At 41.6% G+C, this 12,399-nt stretch overlaps 1 protein-coding gene across 1 annotated transcript in view; it reads left to right on the forward strand.

Annotated features, from left to right (window-relative positions):
* The first annotated feature begins 1,626 nt into the window (after positions 1 to 1,626).
* Positions 1,627 to 12,399, forward strand: part of MRPS9 (mitochondrial ribosomal protein S9) — a 34,510-nt gene continuing 23,737 nt past the window's right edge. The window contains exons 1-2 of the mRNA XM_065677788.1: positions 1,627 to 1,805; positions 8,783 to 8,962. Of these exons, the coding sequence (XP_065533860.1) occupies positions 1,728 to 1,805; positions 8,783 to 8,962 (258 nt within the window). The 5' untranslated portion in view covers positions 1,627 to 1,727. The remainder of the gene's footprint in view (positions 1,806 to 8,782; positions 8,963 to 12,399) is intronic.

The raw sequence follows: 12,399 nt of genomic DNA on the forward strand, positions 1-12,399 counted from the left end.
ACCAAATACCATCCCTATGCATCCTGTGAATAAAAGCACAGCTGCAGTTCCCAGTGCTTGGCCAGGTGTGGACACTCCACTGCTCTTCAGTGCAGCATTCATTGCGTTCACATGTATCCATGTCAATAAAACTACTGACGTTTTCATTTTCACAGCTGGTAACCACAAGAATAAATGCACCTTTCCAGGCAGCTTCTCCTTGACCTCTCCACATGGGTGACTTCCCTCACCCACAACCAGTTTTCTTATGCCCTCTTTTACATCCCAGAGAGAAAATCATCCTTATGCCTGCGTGGGGCAAAAAAAGCGTCACTTGTGAAAATGTGAAAAGAAAAAAGAACCTGAAAAAGCAGAGATTCATTTCAATAACTGCTCTTAGAGAGAAGGTCCCCATAAGTCTAAAGTAGAACTTCCTTAAATTAAATTTTTAATTATTTTCCACTTTTCTTGTAGTAGAAAAAACTACTGCCAAAATCTGGTCACCCCTAAGGATATATACTATGCAATTTGTGGAATCACAGAATGGTTTGGGTTGCAAAGGACCTTAAAGTCATCTAGTTCCAACCCTCCTGCCATGGGCAGGGACATCTCACACTAGACCATGTTACCCAAGGCTCTGTCCAGCCTGGCCTTGAACACCGCCAGGGATGGGCCATTCACAACTTCCTTGGGCAACCATTCCAGTGCCTCACCACCCTCACAGTAAAGAACTTCTTGTATCTAACCTAAATCTCCCTATTTACCCCTTGCCCTGTCGCTACAGTCCCTGATGAAGAGTCCCTCCCCAGCATCCCTATAGGCCCCCTTCAGATACTGGAAGGCTGCTATGAGGTCTCCATGCAGCCTCCTCTTCTCCAGGCTCAACAGCCCCAACTTCCTCAGCCTGTCTGCATACGGGAGGTGCTCCAGTCCCCTGATCATCCTTGTGGCCCTCCTCTGGACTTGCTCCAACAGTTCCATGTCCTTTTTATGTTGGAGACACCAGAACTATACACAATACTCCAAGGGGAGTCTTACCAGAGCAGAGGGGCAGAATCACCTCCTTTGACCTACTGGTCACACTCAAGGAAAACTCTCCAGCTCTCTTAGTTCAGCATCCAGATTAACATCACCTTGGGAGGTGACAGTATTGATACCAACCCCCACTCAGCAAGAGACAACTGACGCGTATCTAGAAAAATGGCATTTTTCCACAAAAAAAAACCAAACAAAAAAAACCCCAAACAAAACAGTGCTAGGGTGAAATATGCTTTTAGGTGCAACTCTCCAGAGTAGCCGTGTTGCAGGCACACGCTGTGATTTCCAGCTCTAAACAGGAATCTTCATTATAGCCTCTTCCTTCAGGGACAAGGTCCACCGTGGCAGGGCCCACCTTAGGTGACAGCCACACGGCAGGGGCCTACTACTGACCTGGTCCCAAGTTAATGCAACTTATAAACCGTCCTTTAAACATCAGCTTGAGCTTTAATAACGCTGAAGCGTTTTACCGTTCAGATACAGCCCAACACCCGCTCGCAGCCCAACCCCACTGCAGAACCAACCCAGCCCGTGAAGCCGTGCGGGCACAACGTCCCGGTACAACGATGAGGCGGGACAGCAACGCGCAGGCGTAGCCCCGCCCCTTTACTCCCGCCTGCCAATCGGTGGCGCCGGGGCCTGCGGCGGGGAGCTTCCGTCCCGCGCCGCGCCGTACCTTGCCGTGCCGGCCGGGCCGGGGAGCCGTGGGTATGGCGGCCACCGTCGGTCGCGTACTGCGGCTGGGAGGCCCTTGGAGCGCGGCGGCGCCGGGCGGGCCGCGAGCCCAGGTGAGAGCCGGCCCGGCCCGGGCCGGGCCCTTCTCGCCGCCCCGCTATGCGGAGCCCACCCGGCTCTGCCCCGTTGCGGGCGGCTCCGTGCGGCGGCAGGTGGCGAGCCGGAGGGTGGCGCGGGCGGGGCGGAGCGCGGGTGTCCCTGCCGGGATGACAGCGCGGAGGCCGCGGTTGGGCCGGGACGTGGTGCTGCTCTGGCCCGGGCCCTGCCCCCGGGTCGGCGGGGCTGCGGCCTAGCGGGCTCCGGCGGAGGTGGCCCCGAAAGGAGGCAGCGTTGGGGAGGGCGAGAGCCGGCGCCTTGTTTCAGGTCGGCCCTGCCGTGAGTCGAGCTTATCTTTCTTGATGGACAACGTAGTTAGGACCTGATTTATTACATATGTATCTAGAACTAACAGGGCAGTGCATAGACTACCCAACACAAAGTTGAAGTATCAGGGGATGGTTTGTGAATCAGAAGGGACCTTAAGACTCATCTAGTTCCAAGCCTCCTGCCATGGGCAGGGACACCTTCCACTAGACTAGACAGTAATGTTTTAGGTTGATCACCTTGAATTGTGTTCATTCAGCATGTAAGAAGGAAATGAACTCTTCAGTCCCTGTGACAGAGAGAGGAATGTGCTCCACAAGTATGTTAACTTATGATTAAATGGTGTTACCCCTTTGTTTTTAGAGATACTGGTGTTCAGCTGATTAATGTTTAATTAAAAAGCTTGGTTGCAGTCAGTATTGAGGACAGCCACTGTGTTTGTGCAGTGGTATTTGATACACCTGTATGTATATTTAATCAGTCACCAGCAAGTGGATAAAAAGGCATGCTGGTAACACTTTCAAATTACAGAGTAATTTAGGATAATAAGGGCTGAAGAACTGTTCGGTGACAGAACTAAACCAAGCTGTGGAGTAACAGAAGATAGATGCAGTAAGGAAATGAAAGGTAATACTGAAAGGAGCAATTTGACCTGTTTATATTGGTTACTTCTAGATTAACTTTATCCATTAGGGGTAAAGACCTGGTGCCCGTCTGGATAGCTCTTTATACAGCACAAATACATGTGCTTAAGTTCTGCAGGGAATGCGAAACAGAGTAAGTCTGAACATATTCTAACATTTGATTCCATTCTCGGTTGGAATAGTTTGTGTTGTTTTGGTTATCCTGTATCAAAGGTATGATTATGACAATAACTTAAGTTTTTCTGGCAGGCACCTGCTTGAGTTTGAAAAGGATTTGTATTGTAAATAAGGAAATGATCTTGAAGGAGTCAGTATAGAAGGCAGGGCTCAAAGGGGCCTTGAGAGATCATTTGTCTACTCTTCTCACTCCCCCCCCCCGAGGTGGGGGTGGTATCAGTACCTAAGTCTGTAGTTGTATGCAGATCATCTAACTGTAGACAAAGGGAAACAAGAAAGCTAGAGAGGGACTTTTTCCTAAGAACAAGTAGTGGTAAGATGAAGGGGAATGGCTTTTTAGGTGTAAGGAGGAGGCTCTTCACTGTGAGGATGGTGAGGCGGGCACTGAACAGGTTGCCCAGAGAAGTTGTGGCTGCCCCATCCCTGCAAGTGTTCAAGGGAGGTTGGATGGGGCTTCGAGCAACCTGGTCTAGTGGAAGGTGTCCCTGCCATGGCAGGGGGGTTGGAACTGTATGATCTTTCAGGTGCAACCCAAAAGTCTTTGATATTAAGGGATCAAATGGGAGGCAGGGAGACTTTAGGAACTCTTCCTTCCATTGGGTGTAGTTAACCTGTGGGACTCTTGAGGATGTTTAGGAAACTAAGCATTTATATGAATGCAAAAAGCCACTTGAGAAAACTTAGAAGAAAATTCCACTGAGGACTGTTAAAAACCAGATATCAGAATGTCTTTGAACTGCAGCTTGCAGGAAACTGGGGAAGAGTCCTGGGAAAATGGTCAATACTTGTTTGTCATCTTGTTCTGCCTTTGATACCAGTTGCTGTTGAGGGCGATGAGTTGCTGTTGAGGGCGATGAGTTGATGTACTCTTGTTCTCACCTGCAGTAACCATTTCTCACACTAACCACTTACCTGCCCTTACTGTTGGGGAACTTCTTTCATGTTGATTATCCTAAAAATCTCTTGCTGCAGTTTAGTTCATTACTTCTGCTCTATCTTAGTGGGGGAAACAGTTCAATTTCTTGGGGATTTTTCTGTTTTGTTTTTTTTTTGGGGGGGGGGGAGGTTTATTTGAAAGTGTCTCACTTAGAGAAAGTGGGAGAAAAACTTTATAATTCCAGTCCCCTTAGCCTTGACTGAACAACAGGATTAGTCTCTTGTTCTAATAAGCAAATTGCATAGATTTAGCACAATTTCTAAAGAGAAAAAAAAAAAAAAGATCTAGCTTAGTTGCTGTTAGTCACTTCTGGTGTGATTGAATAGCTGTTCTCAGAAGATTTCAGGGTACCATATGTGCTATTTAATTTGATTGGTTCAGGTACCATATCTAAATCTCTGTCGATGGTATATGTACTGATATCAGAAAGAGATGGAAGCACTTTGGTGACTGTTTTCAGAACTACGTTCTTGGAATGGAGTAGCTTTTTCTGCAGTTGTTACCTAAGCTAGAATTGAAGAGCCTGTTGGTGTTTTGTAACTTGTGCCTCAAAACAACCATATCTAACTTCTGTTCCCAGTTATGCACATCTGACCACTTGCCATTTATCTGTATATTTAGAGCTGCCTTTTATTTCCATAGTACATAGTATAAGCAAACCTTAATATGCAGGTTTGGTCAAATATGCACAGAAAGTAGATTTCCTGGGTGGGGGAGATGCAGTTTTACAGTTACCTGTCAAGAGCCTTTATTTTGAGAAGTTTCTTCTGATTAAATACTTTGTGAAACTGGGTATAAAAAGTAATATGGAATCATTTATGCATATTTGCTGACACCTTGTGATACTTTCTGAAGTGTTTTACAGAACGCTCCTTAAGATGTAACCCTGATTCTGATTCACCTAATTATTTCATAGGCTGACTGAAATCTGAGATTATGTAAATACTGTTTAAGTAAATAAATTAAAACACATTTTTGTAAGACGGCACACGAGAAAGCAGAAAGTCACCTATTGAATGAAATGTCATTCTTTAGAAACTTGGGATGGGTCTGAGCATTTACATTCTGTATGATTTCTACATAATGCATGTTTTTTCTTGTGCAACAAGTGACTAGAAGACCACTGTTAGTATCTTGTCTGCTGGGTTCAGCAGCACTTAATTGTGCCAGTAATTGGAGCAGTGGACACAAGGCAGCTTTTGTCCTGCATGCTGATGTGGTTCTACTGCTTCAGTTCCACATCTCTTACAGAAGTTCTCTCCCAAGGATAACTTTTTGGTACAAATTTGTGCGCTCTGTGATTTTGGGAAAGGTGATGGTTGATATGTGCCAGCTTAGAGCACAGAAGCAGCATGAAAATGGTGCAACTGCATGTGTGCCATATCATTTGGTGTCATCTTTTGTCTCTGTAACTATCTGTTGTTGTCAAATGGATGATGTTTCTCTTGACTTAAAGCCTCCTGTCTCTGATTCTCCTTTCCTTGCATTCCAAAAATATAGGAATCTTGATTCCTCTGTTAGTGGTATGTGTTGATGTTATATTTATATAATTCTAGTGAAGAAAATCAACAGGACAAGTAAACGGTTCTAGTTATTTATCTTCTTGGAAAAAATAGGTTCAAGAGGTCGAAGTTGTCTGAAAATGCCTTTTTCTTTTTCTAAGGCAAATTTTATATAAGCTGATTTTCCATATATTTGTAGTCTCCCTTTTGAAAATCGGGATTTACCAAGCTGTTTTAATGCTACGCTGCTTGGGAAGGAGTTGGGAGGGGAGGGTCAGTACCATGGAGTTGCATCCAGAAGTAAAGGCTTTCCCTTCTCTCCTGTCCTGGCAGAGTCTATTACTTCAGGGCTACTGTTAATAACTATTGTTAAATTAAAAATTGTGAGGCTGCTATTTGTAGTAATGCTTTATGAAACATGCAAGAAGTGAATGCAAGCTTCTAGAAAGCAGAGGAGACACTTTCTTTTTTGACTGAAATGCCAGAAGCATTTAGCTGTGCCTTGCAGCTCTTGCCTGTACCACCCATGCAATAGTACTCTTATCCCAGAAGAGGTACCCAATGCAGTAGATATTAATTTGCATAAGAGGCTGTTTTCTAATTATGAACAGTTTGTGTGTCCAGGGACTTTTGATTAGTGATGAATTGAAACTAGGGAAGAATATGAATAGCTTGAGGGAAGGAGGACAAAAATGAGAAAATTACAATAGAAATTGACAGGAATAAGATGAAAGCAGTCTTTTTTAAAGTATTCCATTTAAAGCATAGCAGAGAGAAAGCAATTTTGGGCCACATAATAAGGAATCATATGTTCATTAAAAAGAATTACAAATAATTAGTTACTATTAAGACAAGTAAGACAGAAGATGAATTCTTTCCTGAGGAGTGACTAGGAGAGAAGAATAGGGAATGTGCAGGTATACCTCTGCTTTCCAAGGAAATCGCCAGAGCCTTGCCTGTGAAAAATGAGTACATTTTAAATTTTGATTGTGTTTTTATTTTAATTCTGTATATGTTAATGTAACCTCACAAAACCCATGAATTAAAAAAGGGGGCAGCGGGGCAAACCAGGAGTAGCATTTCTTATGATACATATAAGCTGTGGAGAAACAAATCAACAGCAGGCTCTTCAGCACCAAATTCTGCCTTGGAGCTGTTTTTAAATGTTTTCTGGCAGAGGCATTGGTTACTTTTCTGAGGAACATACCTTGGGGGGCATATCTTTATCTATGTCAGGCTGTAAAAGGATAGAAGGTCAGTTCTTTTCATATCATATGACCTTGTTATTCCAAGATTACTTTGCCAGCTGTGTCAAACCTTATTGAATTCATAGGACTGATCCTGCAGCACAGGCGTGTACTGTACCTGTATTTACAGCAGGATATTGTAGTCTTTATTCCAAACTGAAATTTTAAGTAGGGTTGTTAGATTTTTGTGTATTGAAGCTGGAGACACTCCTGGACAGGTAATTTTATCTGTAATAGCTTTACAGATGTGTGTTTGATCAGCCCATCTTGGGCTGCAAGATGTCCAGAATACCAGCCAGGCTCTGTGAAAGTACAAGAATAGCTGTGTTTCATTTCCTGCTCATGTAGGTCTTGACTATGTAATGGAGGGCACCCAAAGCATCTAGTCACAGGGAGAAGTTCATGCAAGGCAACTCATATTACTAACAGAAGGTGGAAGTTTGATCCACTTTTGTTTGTCTTGCAAATATATCCATCTAATCTTGTTTTAATGAGACATGTATGATTTTGGTTATAGCTGGGTTTGAAGATTATGTTGCGTTAGTTACAGGAAGATAGCAAGTATTTTATGCTGCTCATTTTAGCTTAACTTGGAATGGGGAAAAATCCATCAAAATGGTCAGCATGTCAAAATTGTGATCTGGAGAAGATGATTCTTGGGACCTGAAGAGCATTGAATCGTATGAAATACTAGCTTTATTCTGTTCCTCATGAGGACCCTAACTAGTTTGCTTTGTTGTGTGTGTTTGGGTTTTAAAGTTTGGCTAAATGCAGACTGGGGCTGCAGCTCCAGGAACACAGAGGCAATTTAGTAATTTGCTGAATGGAAATGAAGGTAAAGGGAGGACTCCTCCTCTACTTCCTTGCTCTGTGTGGTTCAGCCACCTCATGTCGACTTTGTCTCTTCTCAGAGCCTTCTTTGAATTGCTTGGACTTAACCAGCTCAGCTAAGTACTGGCCACTCACTGGGAGGGAGCAGAAATTCTGCCACATGTAGGGACCTGAGCTGCTTTGCAAAAGAGTCTGTAATGCCAGGAATGGTTCAGGGCAAGTGAAGGGAATGGAGGAAAGAATGCTGGTAAGGGCAGACTATAGGGTGGGCTCACTCTGCCTTGTCAAATGGCACTGCCTGCTCACAAAGCCAGGCTGTGTCATGTTGAAGGAGCTGGAGAGAAGTGTTTCAGAGTACTATGTCATGAACACAACTGGGCATTTTTCTGATTCAGAAGTGATTCTTTTCCTGTCTTTGCTTTTCTGTCCCACGCAGCTTTTTCACTTGCAATTCCTTCCCTCCTCCCGCCCACAGAAGACCACACAAATAATCAGTTCTCATTCAGTTTGTGGAATAATTAAGCTGCAGAGGACTTTAATACTAACGTTGGAGAGACAAAATAGCGCATAATATTGGCAATGGGCCAGAACTGGCACATTATAGATAGCTATGTCAGTGAAGCTCCTGTTTGTCTGGCAGAGCGCTTGATTGAAATCAGTTATCTTAACTACTGATTGTCTTGATAGAAGAAAAGCCAAACCTGTATCCCACAAAGATCAAATGACTTCTGAGCTGGAGTGATGCTCAGTAGTATTTGTGGTGAGACCTACTAGTTTTCTGATTGTTCTGCTCAAGACAGTGAGATAGCTTAAGAACTATTCTGGCACTGTGAACAAGGAAGGAGCAGTCCATAACCTTTCCAGAGCCTTTAGCACCATTTGTACAGCCACCTACTTCTGAAAGCCACTAGAGAGCTGCCTCACAGATTATTTTCATACTTTGTTATGGGATGCCTATAGGTGAAGGCAAAACCTGTGTATTTACTGATAGATTTTTATCTGAAGACTGCGTCTCTTGATCAGTGCTGTGTTTTGCTTCTGCTGGATGTTCCTGACATATGATATGTTTCTGTCCCTCAGAAAAATCTTCAGAATTAATTGTAATGTGTGAAAATGTGAACTTTTAGAATGTGTTTGCCTGTTTATGGTCATTAAGCAATTGGAAGAAAATGGTTTCATGAGTAACACTGCTTTATCTAACTTATTACGACAGTGCGTTGAATCTTGTTATAGGTATGAATGGCTTGTTACACTGTTCGTGTTATTTAGAGCTCACTGTGCCAAAAATATAAAATAAATCTCACTTTTTTTTTTTTGTGTGTGTGTTAGGTGTTAAGGCTAATCTATACCACTAAAGCAGTGCAGAGAAAAAACGTAGGAGCCTCAGGACCTGAAAAGTACACAGAGGAATTTATTAAAAAACAGATTGAAGAGTTCAACCTAGGAAAGAGACATTTAGCCAACATGATGGGAGAAGATCCAGAAACTTTTACCCAAGAGGATATTGATGTAAGTACAGTTGCTCTGTTGGAGAAGTAATTTACTGTAGAGTTTCAGATATTGAAAGCACTTTATTTCAGCATGAGCCCCTCAGCTCTCTGTGAATTTTAATCAAACTGTCAGAATAAGAAAGAATGCTACTATACATTGCAAACATTGTGACTGTGAATAGAGATTCTACCCCTGCTACCATGTAAGGTCAGACATCATAGTATAGAGCTGTGTACCATATCTTGCTAAAGCACAGTAGGTTCTTTTTGGAAGTACTAATGGATAATACCCTTGATCTGAGGTTATAAGAGGCACTGTAAAGGTTTATGTAGCACTTTGAAACATTTACCCACAGTTTGACCTGCTGTGTATATTTAGGTTGGGTTTTCTTGTATGATACTGTAGTTGTGGTAATGCAAATTAAATTTTATAGGATGTTTTACAACTAACACTCTGGTTTAGCTTAGAGATTTTAATACAGACATGAATTTAAACTTGTATCAGTAGTTCCAAACATACTATTTTACTGCCATTCCCTCTGACAGCTGATGGATGGGTGGCCTCCTCTTTCTCTGTGTCATTTAGGCTCATGTATAGATATGCTCCCTTTCACTTAGAAAAATGTTTTGGTGCACGGATTTTTTTAAATTTTTTTATGTCCCACCTGGTCTTCACTTCTGTCTTGCTTTATCACACATCAGAGGTAGGGAGGAGAAATGTCATTTGGTGACATTCACTCTTAGGTGAAGCTGCGTGAAGTCTCATGGCTGAAGCTTTGTACAGCAGCAGCACTGTTACTATAGCCATGTCAGCACAGTATATCAGCAGGGGCCTTGGGGTAGGCATAGTAATGTCGTATGTGCAAAATGAGAGGTGTGTGTGGTTTAGCTTTTTTAGGGTGAGGAGTTTCTTGTCTCTCAGTGGCAAGATTCTGTCAGCATAGCTGTGTCCACACAAAAGGTCTTGACAGCATGCCTGTGCCGAGAAAGAACTTAAGTCTGTAGATGGTGATACAGGCTGATTTCAAATACATTTGGCAGGCTTCAAAACTAAGTTTTGAAAACTCCAAAAATATGCAGTAGAGACACACAGTTACTGGCCTGCTGAGAAGACGGCTGAAATGACACTTGAGTTTTATAAGGTACCAGAAAATCCATAAGGGAAGCTTGACTTAAAGTCACAAATCCATAGGAAATCAAGCTTTATGAGTACAAGGCTTTGCTCTAATACTGTGGCTACTTGTGTTCACAACTGTAGATGTCACTTTGTTCTTCTACAGAGAAGTGCCAATGCAGAGACTATTACAATCTTGGTGTAGAGTTGATAAGGTCCTTTCGGCAGTGAAAGTATTTATCGAGGCATCTGGGTCAGCAGTAATAGCAGCCTGTTCATTTACATTGGCTTTGTTATTTCTGTACAGCCAATAGAAATTTCTTTTCCTGTATTTTTCAGATGTTCTTTCCTTACCTTTAATAATATTTATCTTTTTGAGTTACTTTCTCATATTCGTGCACAGAGCTGCCACCAGAATACCCCATGTTAGTGCAGTACAATGCTGCTGCTGGTAGTTCTGTTTGCTTGCCCAAAAAGCTAATAGTAGGAGAATTCATCAGTCTGCAGTCTGGCTTCCTTCCTTGATAGGGTCTAGGGGGAAGGCTTACAGATGGCTTGCAAGACTGCAAGAAATTGAAAATGACTAGATCTAAGTAGTGGTTTCTTCTTATGAATCCACAACACTGATAGTTTGCAGAAAATTAACTGAGCTTCATCATTAGTAAAAGCAGATACATTCTAGAAACAAGTTTTTACAAATGCAGTGCAGGTGACAGGTATGGGACTGCTTTGCACTCTATTTCTGAAAAGATAGAGAATTAGAGTCAAAAGAGTAATGTTTTGTTTGGTGTTACCAAGTATCTATGGTACATATTTAATTTCTTCGTGTTCTATCAGGTGTTGGAAAATAATTAGTGTGTGTAATAGTGTCTGCTATGCATAATTAAATTTCTGTTATAAAAATATAAAAGCTGCTTAAGCACTGGCAGGAGAATTATCAAGCTTTACATTTCATAGTAATAATTCTTTCTGATGAGTGCTTATATACCTCCATGTCTTCTACTGTTAATCAGCCTGTGCAGTGTATTTCTAAAGCAGACATCACAGGATTCCGTTCTTCACTGGAGTTTTAGGTATAGCTTTGTAAAAGCTAAACCTTGTGAAGTTTTAAGCAGGAAAATAAGTTGACTTACTTGCTAATCCTTCTGGATGTTGTGGAAGCAGAATCGCCTCATACAGATGCTTTTATTTAGGAATGAAAAGTTAAGCTGTGCATTACAACTATATTTTGGAGGAGAAAAAAAAATGCAGCAAATTGATATATAACTCTGCAGAAGTCTACCAATTGCTTTTTAATTGGTATTATAGACCTCACTCTGAAGCTAGGATGTTTTATTCTCCTATGTGTGAATATGTGCTATGAAGTTTTTCTAATTGATTTGCTTTGCCCATTCCATTTGATGTATCATTTTTCACAATACTTCATAATTTGTGCTCATTTCTAATGAACAGAGTCGTTAGGACAGGCATGTCTAAGTACAACTGACAGCTAACATTAGGTGCCAGATGCAGTTTATAAAGCTATGTAGAACTGTAGAGAACAGTTTAAATAAATTAGCACCTGTACATTAGTCTCACTTGCTGGTAATTTATAAGCGAATCAGTAGAGATGACATTTAGGTAAGTCATTGATCAAGTTAACAGCTGCATACCCACTGCCCAGCTGGGATAACTAATTAATAGAGATTACAGTCCTGACCTGGTGCTTTTCCCCGGTTGAGTCTGTAATCCTTTTATTTTGTGATTTAACTTTAACTTACGGCTAGAGTAAATAGCCCACCTTCATTTTCCACTGTCAGTTCTGTTCCACTTTAAAGCCCAGAAATCGAAGTAAGATTAATACACAAAAAGCATCTTAATCTTCATGACCTATTTATATCTTGAGTATTTTTATTATTCATTTTTATGCAGTCACTAAATGCTTTCCCCGATGTGAGCTCATCATAAAGCAATACTCTTTCCACGTAAGTTAGTAAAACTCAAAAGTGAGAGATCTGTGCTCATTTTCCCTTGTTGTCTGCCCTATGACCTGATAGATTATTCCATCTGCTTGACAACAATTTGAACCTAAAATACATGTTTATCTTCACTAGCATATATATTGTTGCAAAACTATCAGTAAGGTTGTTAACTATGAAAATGTTAAATGTGGAAAAACTTCATTCCTCATAGGGTATAGTTTTGTTTAATGAACTAAGATTTTAACAACAAACAGGTTATATTGAGTTGCTTTTAAAAGTGGTTCAACACATCTGATTTCTAAATAGCATTCAAATTTTAGTAATGCAGTGTTAGAAATGAATGAATATTGGCATATGTGAAATGTCAGAAACATTATTCAG

This window comes from Lathamus discolor, chromosome 4 (genome assembly GCF_037157495.1).
Source record: "Lathamus discolor isolate bLatDis1 chromosome 4, bLatDis1.hap1, whole genome shotgun sequence".
Taxonomy (NCBI): domain Eukaryota; kingdom Metazoa; phylum Chordata; class Aves; order Psittaciformes; family Psittacidae; genus Lathamus; species Lathamus discolor.